Consider the following 17030-nt stretch of genomic DNA (forward strand, 5'->3'; position numbering starts at 1 on the left):
CGATTGGGATTATGCCAAGCAGCAGGATCACTGCTCTGATACCATTATAATTTCAAGGTTTTCTTCTTTTATTAATTGCTTAGAAAAAAAAAAGAACAATCACAAGGGAGGAGATCACCTCCGATAAATAGAAGAAAACAGAAAAGGAAACCAATAATTAAGGCAATAAAGAAGGAGGAAAATATGGAAGAGATAACACCAAATATTGAAAGCCAATACTTTCCATCAATAAACCGTGCCATGAAGATATAACTAGGGCTGTAAACGAACCGAACGAATACGAACGGAGGCTTGTTCATGTTCGTTCGTTTAACTTAACCGAACAAACGAATGGTAAACGAACGAAAATCTTTGTGTTCGTGTTCGTTCGTTTAGAAATCATGTGTGTTCGTGTTCGTTTATGTTCGCTCGTTAACATGCTAAACGAACGTAAACGAACAAACATAAACGAATGGACTAAACGAACATAAACAAACGGGTTAAACGACCATAAATAAAAATTATTTGAATTCAAAGTAAATAAGTAAAAGATTATATATTAAATTTGATATATAAACGAACGAATATAAATGAACGGTAAATGAACGAACGTTCACGAACGAGACTCTTGTTCATGTTCGTTTGTTTAATTAAACAAACAAAAAAATTGTTCGTTCATTTATTAAATAAACGAACATAAATAAACTTTCCGCATAAACGATTTGCTGAACGTTCAGTTGGTTTATAGTCCTAAATATAACCATTGATAAAATCATCCAAACGCAAAAGCATGTATGGTGGCTCATAGTCATGTTCATAGCCCGAATTGCAGAATTCCACCCGACCCGAATAAGTTCAGTCATTTCCTGTCGGACATCGGATATTCCAAGGCGCCAATCCACCAACCGTTGCCATCATCGCCACGCTGTAATTTTGTCTTCAATCTTTCTGCAATTCGCCCAAACTTTCCGATCACTCACCACACCCTAATTCTCTTATCACCAGTTGAATCATGTCAATAACATTTCAAAACCTCCTTACCCGTTATTCACACACTCACCTCTCCTTCAAATTGAAACCCCCCAATCTTAAGACCCCTAATTTTGATGTCACAATCTACCCGCATTACCAAACCCTAAACACCCGAGTGCTAATCCCCTTCAAATCCCATTCCCTTCATACACGCCATCATTCTTCAATAAGAGCTTTGGAATCAGATGGAGTTGTTGACAAACAATACATTGTTGCCATGGATACATTCGATATCGATGCTTTTCTTTCTATTGCCGAATTCTTTTGTCTTGCTTCTTCTGCTGTTCTTTCGGTTGGGTTTGTTATAAATTCAACTTTTTCGACTTCACAGAAGCCTGTTTTGGAGTGGTTTGGGAACCGGGTTTCAGTCTGGCAATCTTTGTTGTTGGTGGTGGGGATTGTGATTGGTGCTGCTATTAGGAGGCGACAATGGAGGAGGATTTGTGTAGGGTTTAGTAAGCCGGGATCTTCTAGGGTTAATTTGGTTGAGCGGATAGAAAAAGTGGAAGAGGATCTTCGGAATTCGGCTACGATTATTAGGGTGTTGTCAAGACAGCTTGAGAAACTGGGAATTCGGTTTAGGGTCACGAGGAAGTCTATGAAAGAGCCCATTGCTCAGGTATTTGACATCTTTATCCAATGAATTGTGATTTGGTTTTCACTTTGGCATTGTGTTTTATATACTTGTGTCTTTCATGTGAAAAAATGTGAAAACCTTGACCAAAAGTGGAAGCTATACCTGGTCCGGTGGACACTGATGCTAAAATTGCTTGTATGGCACCTTAAAATTTGTTCTTTTCAATTCTACGTTTGCAAAAAATGCTTCATTATGAATTGGAAGGCAGTACTTCTTGGATCAAGAAACATCTAGGGAAGCGAACCATATGAGAAGTGAGCCATATGAATTAAGAATTTTGGATGAAAACATGATGATAACTTGCATCTATACAGATAAGTGAGCGTAATACAGGAGTCAATGACACAAAAGAGAATGACATGGAGGAAGCAACATGGCTGAGTTCATGCTTGTATAGTTGACAAAGATAAATGTATATAAGGTGTTGCTATGAACTTGTTTTTGAATTATGGTATGCATCTCTGTAAGTCTGATAGATTTGTTGGCAGGGAGGAATTCTCAGTGGCATGGAAACAGGGTGATCTCTAATTAATTACAAAAATTTACAATGCTGACCCAAAATTCAGTGCTTTAACTAAGGTACCCATTAACTTGAGAGGTAGAAAAAGGGAAAAAGAAGGGGTCTGATTTTGGCTAATGTATATGCTAAAAGGCACTCTTAGCCTCCTATGTGGAAGTGATGCAGGAAAGACTTGGGAGTAGAGTCAGGATTAGGAGAACAACTATGGAACTAGGTTTCTATGGCTTTACATAGCACTTTCACCTGTCTGTTGAATATCAATTGCTTTATAAAGACCCAAGAGTTATGGTAAAAACTAAGAAACTCTATTTGAGGTATCCAATTCAGTTTGTGCATGTTGATAGTCAATTAATAGGCATAGTGGCCTAGGTAGGAAAAAGTAATTGTGAGGATTCTTAACATGAGCTTGTCTCTGCAATGTCTGGATATAATCTTTACTAGAGAAGAAATATGCTTGCATGTATACTTTAATGCTATATCACATTTAAGGTTCCCACCGGATTCATAAAGCATGCCAATAATGTACTCATGAGTGCTGTGAAGGCATCTTCAGTAAAATTGTTACTGGCATTAGACCGAGGAACATGTATATATCACTATGTAACTGTGCAGTCTAAGTAATAAAAAAAATGTAGGAGTGGTTTTAATCTTTTCATTGAATTATATGAATTCGTTGATACATCTGAAATGTGAAAGCTAAATGTAGCTACCAAGAGGTAAAGTTTGATGCAAGACTTCGATATGGACATGGTACTGCTAAAAGCAACATAGATAGAAATAGTAGCAAGATCACTTGTCGTCTGTTAATGCGTGTTGGTATGTCTAAGTTTCTTGTGCTTGTAGGCTGCAGAATTGGCTCAGAAGAATTCCGAGGCCACCCGGGCACTGGCAGTGCAAGAAGACATTCTGGAGAAAGAGCTTGTTGAAATTCAGAAGGTTCTGTTGGCAATGCAGGTCAGTGCTTCCTTGATTATTATTCTGATCACACCAGATATAATTGAAGCTGCCATTTTTTCTCTCTCTCTCTCTCTTTTCTTTGTTATGGAAATGCTTCCTAAGGCAATTATCATGGACATTCTGTTGATGAAGGGTGTAATATTTTATTCTTTTATTATACTCCTGTCAAGAAAGAGGAATCATGTTTTAGTTGTAGAAACTTATTGATAACTACGATTAAGTATAGAGAAGTACTACAAGATAATCAGTTTGGGACCAAAAATGCTTGTCAATTACTAATATGGAGAGTACTAGGTTTGAATATCCAAAATTGAAAGTAACTGTATGAGAAAGGTTCTACACGAGGCAATTCTAAGGGGTTTATGCTCTACCTTATCAAAATATACCGAAGTGGGTGGGGGGAGGAAATGATCTTCCAAGAAAAATAAAGAGACAGAAAGCGTAAGAACAGGGGGATACATTACATAACACCATAATGGCTAAAGCACTTATCAAAAGGAATTCTCAGTTCCTATCTTGTAAGTAAAAACATTAAACAGTTGCTCCCCAAACCAGTAGTATACAACTCGTGATTGTAAACTACAAGCATGAAAAGCTATGCTTTCAGCCTGGTTGATTATCGTTTCTTCAAATATGATGTACCTGAGTATTCGTTCAAGCTCTTTACCTGGCTGATAGTACGTGTGGCATGTCACATTACAAGATCCTATTAACGAAATCTACAATCACCCAATAACGGGGGACTTTGTAACAACCTGTCCCACATGGATAGAAGAAAGATTTATGAGCTCTTTATAAGCTCAAAGTTGTGGGTTACTAATAACTCCCACCATGGTTTTAAGTTGGATTCGAAGTTATTGGTCAGCTTGTTGCTTTGGACTTGGGGCGTTAACAGACTTGGTAGTAAAAAGAAATTAACTCCCTTGCATGATTGTAAACCTTTGTTAGAGCTCATGCCAGATTGGTCGCATGGTTTCTAGGAATTGTTCAGTGTCTCCAGGATCAACATCAGATTTTACGGGTGCGTATGGTGTACAAGACAGAACAATTGTTCAGCGTTTGGTAAGACAAAACTAGACAGAATAGAACAAGTAAAATAACCAATTTACCCGTAATGATTTGTTTATATATTTTGATTAGTCTATGTAATTTATTAAATTATAATAAAATAATTATTTTTATAACAAAATAGATCATTAGAAAGTTTCTGTCAAAACAATTAAAATGAAACCAAAATAAAAAGTTTATGTAGTTTCAAATTTTAATATTATCCCTAATCTACATTATTTTTTATTATTAATACATAACAAATTACATAAATTAATAAAAATATAGAAACTGTATAATTTTTTTTATGACAGTAAAATGCAAGTTTAAAAAGCATCAAATACAATAAATAAAAGTTAAAGAATGAATAAAATGTAAAAATGAGGCCTATTTGATGTTTTAGACGAGAATTAAGTTTTATTTTGAGGTTATATTGGTAAAATATAAGTCTGTTTCACCTTGTTTCACCCTGTTCCATGGGGTAGGGGTGGAACAGGCTTGTTCCACTCTGTTCCACATAAAAGTTCTGCCAAACATGGAACAGGGATCCCTGTTCTGTTCTGCCCTGTCCTGTCCAGTGTACCAAACCCACCCGTACATGTTTTCATCATGATATTTCAAACCTTTGGATACAAAAAGTTATACAATCTTTGGTTGGTAATATTAGTCTATTTGATGGTCTCTTATTGATATTCGATTCTATAGTTGACAGTAGATGCTTTTCTCTCCAGATTTTATATGATAAGCAATTTAACAATGGTTATTTTGTTATTTTTAGAACTTAAGTTTATTTCAACAGATATGTTTTGACTCTTATTGTGATGTCGTTTTGCTATTCTTCTGATTGTACTGTTGTTGATTTCTACTTTCAAACTGGAGATGCATACCTGCTATGATGGTGGCACAGTCTATCATTCTCTGCATCTGAATTTGGTTTCTTTCCACTATAGGTGTCCACATCTATGACATCTAGTTGACTCGCTCTCTCTCTCTCTCTTTCGTATATCGATGCTTACTAGACCTTAACTGATGATAGTTTACATCATTATGCCAAAAACATTTCAAATATAACCCACGAGACCTGCATATCTGCAATTTTTTTGCTTCTGCTGATGAGTGGCTTGTACACTGGCTAGTTTTCAAATCCAATGAATGGTTATATGTGACATGCATCTTCTAATCATGTCTTAAATCCATTCAGCTAAATGGCCTGTAGTCTGGCTAGTTTTCAAGTGGAACATGTGTCATGCATCTGTTAACCATGCCTTACATACATCCAGGTGAAAATGGTCTGTGGTCTGGTTAGTTTTCTAGTGTGATGCATGGTTATGGTGGAATGTATCCTTTACCATGTGACTTAAATTGCCATTAGGTTGACAGATGTGTAACTACTTAAACACCTTCCTTTCAACAGGGTTGACATAAGCAATAGTCTTTTTGTTGATATGTTATTTTTCATTGCCTACATGGTTTTTTTCAGGAGACATAAGATGCAATTCTTGTTAGTACTAGTTTCATGTCCATTCCCTATTGCAACGACAGTTTATCATTTATATTTCTCTTAGATGAAGCAAAATCCAAGCATTCTTCAATTCATATGCCGCAAAAATCCATCGCATAAAGAAATAAAGTTGTTGTTTTTATCTGGTTATGTTGTTAAGTAGAATGTCATATAGTTCTACCAGCTTTTCATGATAATCTGTTCTTGTACTCAACAATTTTGCTGTTTAACCGAGTGTGATTCATGATGTATTGGCATCAAATCTCACACATCATAGCTTAACTTTTATTTCAAATGGTCAAAAAGTAATAGTTGTAAGATGTTTTGGGACAATCATTTTCGATTTTTTTATAAATATTATATCAATAGTGACTTGTGGTGTTTCACATCTTAGAGGTCAAGGCTTGCAACTAAAAAAGGCAATTCTTCGAGGGGAGTATTAGTTGAGAAGCATATTCCTTACAAGTAATTCTTAGGCCCCGTTTGGTTTGCAGGATTTTTGATAGGATTTAGAGGGATTTGGAATTGAATTGAATTCCATTCCTATCCAATATTTGGTTTGATGGAATGCTTGGATTTGAAATCCCACAAACATGGGATTTCATTGAGGTAGTTGGTATTCCGCGGATTTCATAGGATTTGTTTGGAATAATGTTTTAAAATATGTTTAAAACACTTGTTCTGTAATTATCATTTAATAAAAAAGTAATTTATTTATTTTTATAAATTATTTATAAAGAATGGAATTCGATTCCGTTCCAAATCCTACAAACTGAACGCAATTCCAAATCCTTCCACGAAATACAAATCCCTGAAAAACATTCCGCCAAACCAAACGTGGCCTTAGGTTTTTCCGGTGTATTTGTCTTTAGGATTGTGGTATGTTTTGTGTGTACATGTTTTTATTTGATTAATGGGTCTCAATTGGAATTGGGACACATATCTTCTGAAGGAAAAGGTGTCTTTCATCGGTGAGACCCTGTAAGTCGACAGTATTAGTTGCATGATTCTTGACTCTGGTTACGATATTGTTTTCAGCTAATGTCCGGATTATAGTATTGAGTTCTTGAGCTCTTGTCATACAGGATCAACAACAAAAGCAACTCGAACTCATCCTTGCTATAGCCAAAACTGGAAAACTATGGGACAACAAACCGGCACCCAATCAAGATCAGAAGAAAACCGAAATCAGTAACTTGACTGGAGGAGGTAGTAAATCAGATGGAAACCGATAAAAACTCCAAAACCTTTTCTTGCAGAAACTAAGCCAACAGTGATGACCTTCCAATTTGAAGCCATGGATTCTGAATAATTATGCTTCTGTTGCTTAAAGATGAAATGGGGTGCTTGATTTTGTATGTTTTGAGGCAGTTTCTAATGTGAACTCCAAATTCTGACTGATTGTTGAGGAGTTGACCAAGAATCATGCCTTGGCTTTAAGGAAGACTTGAACTGCCCAGAACAGGAGAAAGTTAGTGAAGGAAATGACTGTTTTACCCTTTCCCCGTATGTTAAAGAGGTACGTGTTTTTTCGTAGTTTGTAATTTGCAGCACGCATCGTATGCTATTGTTGTAGAGGACCTCTATTCCTCCAACACAAAATATCAACCGAATGTAAACACTTCATCGACTGTATAACAAGTAGATTTCATGTTTTCAAAATGGCATTGTTTTTCTTTGTTGATTTCATGGATCCATCTGCATACCAATGGTTCGACATATATCTCGTTACGGTTTTAGCACTTCTTGTTGGTTTACGGCCGAGTTGATTCAAGTTTTAAACTTCATTGACGGGTTTATCAAAGCACCTCTGAAATTCTCTAAAATTTCTTAAAAATGAAGAATCAAAATTCAATTATTAAGCTTCATTTATCAGCATATTTCCTACACGTTTTTCGCAACGCGGTAGTCGATCTTTACAAAAAAAGTCACTCTACTTTTGAAATGAGGAACATGTCAATGCACTTCATATTTCTTGTACTTTTCTACAAGTGAAATATGTTGAGTTCGTTTGGTCTGGTTTTCATTAATATACTTTTAGCATTTAAACAGAAACAGAGTTAACCTAGTTGGCTTAGAGCCCGTTTACAAAACATTTTCCGGGTAAGCATTTACCAGCAAGAGCACCACCCTCACTTACCTTGTCGGATAACATTATTGGCCATCAAAATACATTGTTGAGCGTCTTTTATCTGATAAGCATCTATTAGGTAAGAGTCTTCTCCTTTACTTACCAGGTATGATTTATGGTCCTTGCTATGTCTCTTACGGATAAAATTTTAGGTCGTTGTCATGCTCACTCGAAAAATAAGTGACACCCAATAAGCACTTGTCCTTGCCCTGTAAGCGTTTAGCAAGCAGCCATTTACTAAATTAATTAAATACGTCACTATTTTCTTATCTCACACCATATAAACCTTTTGAAGAGAGGGAAACGACGATGTGCACACATCAACGGTGATGTATAAGTTTGTATTTTCTTAATCGTTTGAACGTTTAAAATTTTCGTATTATAATTTAATTTTTATTATAATTATAATTTAATGATGTCAATAAATCTTTATATTTTAATGATGTTAAACTGATTTATAAGCTACCCTATTTTTTTTGAATTCATGTTTGGATGAACGTAAGTTAGTTTATAAGCTAGTTTGTTGAAAATCTAGTTGAAACAGATTATTAAACCTTATTGTCAATTTTTCTAATTTAGGTTGAGGTTGATGCGTGTGATGAGAAAATTAATCAATAAAGATGCATTTAGCAATTTATAGAGGTACATTTAGCTCACCGGTTTTAATATAGATGAAGGATTGTGTGAGAAAGAGAGTTAAGGTGAGAACATAATAAGGGATCTGAACCCTTGATCACCTTTAATCTCAAACTCACCCATGAATCCCGCTTGATACGAGGATTGATCTGGTACATTTCATCCTAATGTGCATATAATGATGAAAATCATCTCTTACGCTTTTTATCTTAACTCTCATTCTCAACCGAAACCCAACTTTTTTTGGTATATTTTTAAAGTATGTTTGACATTTGATTAGCATTTAAGAAATTGAATTAAATTAATGTTAATGATTGCTCTTAAAATGGAAACGATGACGTTTAGTTTATAAATTAATCTCAATTAAATTAATTATTAAAATAATCATAGCCAACTAGATCCACGTGTATCAACTATAATATATGTATGGTACAAACTTTTATTCCAATTAGATCCTTTTGGTTATTGGAGTAAACCTATACGTTCGGGTTTGGTTTGTAGAATATTTTTGGATGAAATGAAATTTATTAAAAGAATTTGATTTTAAAAAAATTGAAATGAAATAATGTCAGACTTGACCAACTATTTGGTTGGCAGACATTAAAATGAAATATGTTAAGAAATTGAAATATGTTTGTTTGATTCATAGAATGTAGCTTTGAAATTTGAATGAAATATTGGTAAATGATCAAAATGTCTTTTTTTGAAAAAAAAATTAAAACCAAAAATACTTTAGTAAAATAATTATTTATTATGTAAAACAATATAAAATACACAACACCAAATACAACCATAAGCTAAACGACATTACTAAATTAATGGTAGTCGGTGGTGGTTGAGATTGATGGTGGTCTATGGTGGTTTAGATATGTAGTAGTCCGTAGTGGTTCAGAAGACGTTGGTTGGCAGTGGTTTTCAGATCGATGGTGGTCCACGGTGGTACAGATGAAGGTGGTCAGCCGTGGTTCAGATGGACAATGGTTTAGATCGGCAATGGTTCAGATCGGTGGTTGTTTAAATCATTGGTGGTCGATGGTGTCCTGTAGTTATTCAAATCGGTGGTAGTTGCCGATGGTCGGTAGTGGTCCGTGGTGCTTAAGGTGGCAGTGTTCAGCGGTGGTTCAGATGGATAGTGTTTTAGATCGACGGTGGTTCAGATCGATGGTGGTTGGTAGTGGTTCAGATCGATAGTGGTTCGTGGTGCTTCAGGTGGTGGTGGTCAGCGGTGGACGGCCAGAGCCTCTGTGGACGGCCAAAGCCTCTGGTTGCTTTGACGGAGCCTCTGGTTGCTTTGACCGAGCCTCTGGATCCTTAAGTCCTTTAGGACCAGAGCCTCTGTGGTTGTATTGACAGAGCCCCTCTGCTTGTATACCATACTTAGAAAATAATTCCACATCAAGGACAGAGCCCCTCTGTGGTCTCTCTTCCAGAGCTTCTGGCCTCACGACCAGAGCCTCTGGTTGAACCATACCTAGAAAATAATACACACCAAGGCCAGAGCCCCTCTATGGTCTCTCTTCCAGAGCTTCTGGTTTCACGACCAGAGCTTCTGGTCTCACGACCAGAGCCTCTGGTTGAATCATACTTGGCAAATATATTTCACCAAGGACCAGAGCCCCTCTGACCTCTCTTCCAGAGCCTCTGGCTTCACGACCAGAGCCTCTGGTTGAACTAACCTATACTTAGAAAATAATCCCACCAAGACCAGAGCTTCTGTGACTTAATTAATTATTTCAACATTAAGGGCCAGAGCCCCTCTGTGTGTTCTTCCAGAGCTCCTGTCTAACGCCAGATACAGAGCTCTCATGTAGAGCTTCTGTATAACGTAACTTACTACAAAGCTCTCATGCAGAGCTTTTGGCTAACATAACTTGATACAGAGCTCTCACGCAGAGCTTCTGTATAATATAACTTGGTACAGAGCTCTCATGCAGAGCTTCTAACATGATACAGAGCTCTCACGCAGAGCTTCTGTATAATATAACTTGGTACAGAGCTCTCATGCAGAGCTTCTGTGTAACATTATTTTAAGTGGTTTTTAACAGAATGCGATACAACGTGCTTTCCAAAAGAAATCTAAACTTGAAATTGAATCCTAAAACACGAAGTTGGAACGTGAGCCTTCTAGAGTTCTACACAGGGCCAAAAGGCACAGCTAAACATTGTAACGACATAAATTTTGGTTGAGTATTTACCTCTAAACGACGAGAAAGCAGGGGGTTCTTGCCTGGTCTTGAACTCCGGTTTTTCTCTCTCAAGCTCAACGATTTCCTTCTTCTTTTCAAATGAATAGCGACCCTAACCAGTGCCCATAATTTATACTCAAACGATTTGGCCTATTAGTTGACCAAATCGGCCGAATCCGAGTTTTAGGCTGTGAAACTGCTTTCTCCACAGCCTGCAAACAGGCAGGTCACAGTTTCCCCTTATGGACCAGGCACCGCTTATACCTCTTCTGCCTCTCCCAATCGTTGACAGCAGGCCCCTCTGTTTCAGGTTGGTTGTCTATTTACAAAACAGGTCCTTCTGGTTTGGACCTGCTTACACACGACCCAATCCTTTAACTACCACGAATTGACAATTTTTACTCATGTCTTGACTTCTTCCTTCACTTTTGGTCCGACTTTTAAACTTATTTCAACTTTCTATTTTTATTTGATATATATATATATATATATATATTCTTAAAATAAAATAACAATAAAGATAAATTATTTATTCCACAAATTTTTAGGTTTTACAAATAATAAAAAAATTCTTGAAGTTATTAAAATCGAACAAATAAATCCTTAAACTTGATAAAAATCTATAAAACCCTACGAATTTTTATATATTGAGCGATTAAGTCTCTAAACATTTTACTAAACAAATAAACTCTCATGTGTACATATAAAATGAAAGAAACATGTAAATTTTCTTTTGATGTATCAACATCAGTATTAAAGTACAATGAACCAATAAAACGAAAAGAATTTACCATTTTTATCATATGTTATTTTATTTTCAAAGTCAAATAACAATCACATGTGTTTGTTACGATTCCACATCTTTCATTTGAATCTGAAAGTTAAATAACTAGTAGCCTCTCCTCTGATTGTCCTCTTATCTGGTAAGCAAATAAACCAATATCTTATTTTCTCTTATTGTTTTTCAAACCCTCAACAACGACGTTTCTCAATCGATTAACCTTAATCAATCTTTACCAAATCAATTCTCACGTCTCTCAGTTAATGTATTCAAATAGGATTTAAATGTGTTAAATACGTTAATGATATATTTCCGTTTAAATGAATGTTAATTATAATAGATGTAAATTTCGTAATGATCATAATATAAATATATGAAATTGTATAATTTTTATTTATAAATTCAACAATATAATGTGTTAATGGGTAAAATAAGTAATTTAAATAAATTCAGATGTTTATCAGTTTACAAAAAAGAAAAAACAATCTTATTGATTTAGATTTCAAACGTCAGCACCACCTCTTATAAATAAAAAGTAAAATAAGACTTCAGACTTTAACACCTCTTTTAAAAAAACAAATTTCATATTATATATAACATGAAAATATATGTTTGTTTATTTAGACTTTCTTTGGGTTGCCTATTTTAGGAAGCAAGTTGGCATCGCAATGTATAATTTAACTTAATAAATAAATATTTAAAAATTAAAATTAGAATCTTACAAATGATATAATATACTTTGGAGTTGGATGCCATTTAATATTTAAAATGAGAGAATATACTTAGCATCATTATTTTCTAATTTTAATTATGAATTATAAGTAATTAATTAAACTATAAATAATTAATTTGTTTTGAATTTTAAATAATTAAATCAAAACATTATATGGATTCAAGTTTAATATACATCTGATGTAAATAATCTGATTTAATTATTTATTGAACTGGATTAAATCAACTGTTCAAAATTAATTGAATCAGATGAATCAGCATAATCCAACATCCAATAGATGATAATGGTTTGAATCGGTTCTACCAAAATATATTGAATTTCAGTCGATAAATACTCCTGTTATACAGATTTCCTTCTCCAACGACTCGGTTGACCCTCTTTTCCTAACTTTTTATGCTTTGACCACCAAATTTTATATTTTTATGTTTTAACCATACAAATATATTTAAGTTAAAAATATTCTCGTTATTCTGTTGCTAATTTGATAAGATTTGGTGTAAACGACACTGTTTTATGGTCTCTTTCTAACTTTTGTTTTTTATTCTGTGCATTTTTAAAAAAGTTAATAGCTTCTATACATATTTCTGAAACAAATATATACCGTTTCAGTTTTCACATTTTTTTATTAACCTGGATATTCTGTTATGCGAGCCGACTAATCCCAGAGTAACCACCCGCTTCGCGGGTAGCCCGGAATCACTGCATTTGAACCTCCGTGACCACAAAGGGGATTTTTATTCATTCTTGGATTCGAACCTATGACCTACATGCACTTTAACCTTTGGAGTCTAAGCTCAAGCCAATCAGACACCATCCCTTGTGGTTAAAAGTTTTCACATTCGATGTTGAACAATAACGATGTAGAATTAAATGTTTGGCTTTTAACGTTTCGCTTTAACTCTACTTTGTAGCTTTTCATGATCAGTATCATTTCTAATTACTTTTTACATTTTATTTAATTCAATTTTATATTAGTTTCTATTATCTTTTTTTAACAATTATCGTAAATTTAATCATTAATTTGTCCATTACCAAAAAAAATCCGTTTTGGAACTGAAACCGAATATATCGAAAGTCAATGCACTTGTTTCTAAAAAGAATCAAATAAGATAGCAAAAGAATGAGTTGACTTTGGATCCAATAATATTTTGGACATGTATTTTTAAAATGATTAGTGTAACGATTAGTGATCAATATTCACATATGAATCGCATCAATATTCAGTAGTCTCCATTTTTTATATTTCTATATGTGTTCCAGTAAATTGTTGTAAAACACACATCCGCCGAATTTAATCAATTACTCTTTACGCTTATATTTCTATATTATTCGCTACAAAATGATTTTTTTAGTGAACGTTTTTTGAAAAGACGAAGAAAGAAATTATATTTTCTCTCATATTTACTACGGTGATGAAGAATCAAATTATCACTATATTTATTCTTTTTTCTGCTTCTTTTTCCAAGTACAGGATAACCCCAAGAGGTTGTGTTTTTTTTTACCAATTGAGGCCCTTCCTTCACCGGTCACCATCCCCATCTGGATGGTCTTTATGCTTCATAACTGCTCATCTTATCTAGCCAACGCTTAGATTCGACTCAAACTTTTATGGTTCACCCCAACATTCACCACTTGTCTGACTATTGCTGAACAATTTTTGAATACCAAACGGACCTCCCCAGAAGGTAATTTTAATGTGGCCGATTTTCCTTCTTTTGCAATCATTTTCGCTACAGTACCCGCTGCTCTAGCTAATTGTCCACCATTTCCAAGTGTAATTTCTATGTTATGTATGGTCGTGCCCAAAGACATATTGGCTGAAGTAGATTCTTCTTTTTTGAAAGAAAAAAAGATAAAAGAAGATGGAGATCGATGACAGAGGCCAATAACGGCAATGGACGGTAGAGAGAACAGACAACGATGGGGGGATGAAGAGCAGTGAGGGGGAGAGATGCCATTGTATGAGAAGGGATTGAATGATACAGGGTTTGGGAACGTTAAAACTGATTTATGTTTTTTTTTTTTTTACTTTAAAACATTGTTAGTCGGTTACATGTAATTTTTTTAATTTAAAAGGATGTAGTTGACCAATTTTTAAAGAACAAAATGCATAAAATAACAATCTAATTTCACAAATTTCTTTATTATAGCATTGTACTTCCAATTTTGCTTATTACAACAATGTACTTTCAAATTATTTTATTATAACATTATACTTTTTGAAAAATTTACCCATTATAGCATTGGGTAACCTTTTGATTTAAATTTACCCATTATAACAGGTTTTCATGTCACCTTATTGTCCACGTAGGCTGTCCACATATACTATAGTGATGTGGTTTTCTTACTACATCATTATACTTTCAAATTTATTTTATTAAACACTGTATTTTTAATTTTAATATTTAGATATTTTACATGTTATTTAATAAATATATTAAATGAATTAATTTTTTTTAGATTATTCATTAATATACCAATATCAATAAAACTAGTAGAACACAACTTATCTCGCTAGTATTTTTTTTTTAAAAATATGTGTTTTTTGAAAGAAAAAAAATAAGAATTGTTTCTTTTTTACCAAAATTTTTTTATCTTTTAAAGGATATATTATACTTGTTCAAAAAGTTTTACTTGACGTATAAATATGTTAAATTAATTTGATTTTTTTGAATTATTTATTAATATAATAATATTAAAAAATTGTAAATCACAATTTATTTCGTTAACATTCTAAAGAGAACTTTAAAAGATATTTATTTATTTGAACAACATAAAATAAGAAGTGATATTTTTTTTACAAACAAAATGTATCTCGAAAATAATGTTTCATATTTATTTAAGAAATATTTTACTCTAGAATATTTAATTTGCATGCAACTTAATGAGAAAAAGTCAAAAAATAAATAACTATTGTTTTAGATAATAGCAATGAAAAATGAGAATAACTAATAATAATTTGAAATAAGTTTTTATTTTAATTTTAGTTAAGTAATCAAAATGATGTGTCATCCACATCACCTCATTAAAGCCACACAAGCAAAAAAAGTCAATGGTTAACCGATTTAAAATGTAACATGTTAGCTATTGCTATTATGAGTATATTTTTTAAAGTTAAGTCTTAATAAAAAATAATTTAAAAATACATTGCTGTAATAAAAAAAAAACAAAATTACAATGCTATAATAAGAAATTTTATGAAAGTAGGTTGCTATTTTATGCATTTAACCCATTTTTAAAAACCATGATTTATTTATTCAAAAATAAATGCTTAAAGACTTAATCATTCAAAATTTAATAATTTTTTATTAAAGAAATAGTTTAAAAAACTTTATCTGGGTTCGAATCCTACCCGATATCATTAACAAAATGTTTGGATGAGTTTCGTGAGAAGTTTTCCTTTTAAAAGAAGTCTATATAATGTTCGCATTTTCTCCAATCGTAGAAACCAAACCGAAATGGGTTCTATCACTAAACCTCATGCAGTTCTGGTGCCATACCCAGCCCAAGGCCATGTTAACCCTTTTATGAAGCTTGCAAAGCTTCTCCATTCCCATGGCTTCCACATCACCTTCGTCAACACCGAATTCAATCATCAGCGTCTCATTAGATCCAAAGGCCCTGAATCCGTCAAGGGTTTGCCCGACTTCCGGTTCGAGACCATCCCCGATGGCATGCCACATTCCGATCGAGATGCCACTCAAGATATTCCCATGCTTTGTGATATGACCAGAAAGACGTGTTTGGTTCCGTTCAAGGAATTGCTTAAACGGCTGAACTCGTCTTCGGCCGGAGTTCCTCCGGTGAGCAGCGTCATCGGAGATGGCGTGATGACCTTCGCCATAAAAGCTGCAAAGGATTTAGGGATTCCGGAGGTTCAATTTTGGACCGCTTCGGCTTGTGCTTTTATGGGTCTTTTACATTATCGAGATTTCATCCAAAGAGGAATCGTTCCTTTTAAAGGTCGGTATCGTTTTATCTGTATTTTCTCTCTCGTAGATTAAACGTTCGATCTTTCGGTTGGATCCCGAAAAACCAACGATCGAACCAAATGCAATTTAAATTAAAAAACTGAATATGAGATTTCAAATAAAATATAATGTTCATTGTAGTAATAGTTTTGATATTTAAAATATTTCAACCATATGATAAAATTGATTATCGTTGTTTGTGATTTATCATACAAATACGTGGTATAATGTACGAGTCAATTTATGAGCCGTTTTCCAAATATTTATTTGGTAAGCGTCTACCAGTAAAATTTAACACTATCATTTATTTACTTGGTAAGATTTTAGTCAACAAAAATGATATATTATGCAACAATTTACTTAGTAAGCGTTAATCATGATAGGAGTCGTCGACCTCATAAATTTACTACCGCATCATTAACAATTACCAAAAATTAATTTCTCATTAAAAAAATCATTAATTAATAATCATTTTAAATCGATCAATTATTAAGTAAACTAAAAATGTACTCGTGCAATGCATCGAGATACATCTTGATTAAAGTATTTCATTTTATGTTTTTTTTATGTCGATATAAAAATACGGTTTTATGTGGTTTTTGAGAAAACGATAATGTTTTTATTTTTGAATAAAATATAAATTTGAAAATATTATAAAATTTTGAAAAAATATATCGACATCAGTATCAAATTAACATTTTTAAAAGTCCTTGTGTTTTGGTGTAATTTCTTTAATTTTTTTAATTATAATTTAATTTAAGTTTAATAACAAAGAAATTTAATTTAGGTTTAATAATATAATTTTTTATAAAGATAACTAGAAGRGTACTCGCGCAATGCAGCGAGACACATCTTGATTTTAAATGTTTCATTTTATTTTTTGTCTCTATCGATGTTATAATACGATTTTATGCGTTTT

The 17030-nt window shown here is 33.5% G+C and overlaps 2 protein-coding genes across 2 annotated transcripts in view; both read left to right on the top strand.

The window, feature by feature from the left end:
• Nucleotides 1–855: 855 nt before the first annotated feature.
• On the top strand, nucleotides 856–7339 carry LOC112516917. The gene is made up of 3 exons (XM_025124173.1): nucleotides 856–1630; nucleotides 3012–3122; nucleotides 6759–7339. The coding sequence occupies exons 1-3, from the start codon at nucleotides 992–994 to the stop codon at nucleotides 6906–6908; spliced, it is 900 nt and encodes a 299-aa protein (XP_024979941.1). The 5' UTR covers nucleotides 856–991; the 3' UTR covers nucleotides 6909–7339.
• Nucleotides 7340–15598: 8259 nt separating this feature from the next.
• Nucleotides 15599–17030, top strand: part of LOC112499976 (linamarin synthase 2-like) — a 4140-nt gene continuing 2708 nt past the window's right edge. Inside the window, exon 1 of the mRNA XM_025103240.1 lies at nucleotides 15599–16103. Coding sequence (XP_024959008.1) covers nucleotides 15599–16103 — 505 coding nt within the window. The remainder of the gene's footprint in view (nucleotides 16104–17030) is intronic.

This window comes from Cynara cardunculus (genome assembly GCF_001531365.2).
Source record: "Cynara cardunculus var. scolymus isolate 2C chromosome LG 1, CcrdV1, whole genome shotgun sequence".
NCBI lineage: Eukaryota > Viridiplantae > Streptophyta > Magnoliopsida > Asterales > Asteraceae > Cynara > Cynara cardunculus.

Excerpts from the sequence above, each read along its gene's own strand:
- LOC112516917 (XM_025124173.1), top strand. The coding sequence starts at position 992 with ATGTCAATAACATTTCAAAACCTCCTTACCCGTTATTCACACACTCAC. Across the intron at positions 1,631-3,011 it reads TGAAAGAGCCCATTGCTCAG|GCTGCAGAATTGGCTCAGAA; the intron begins GTATTTGACATC and ends TTGTGCTTGTAG. Across the intron at positions 3,123-6,758 it reads AGGTTCTGTTGGCAATGCAG|GATCAACAACAAAAGCAACT; the intron begins GTCAGTGCTTCC and ends CTTGTCATACAG.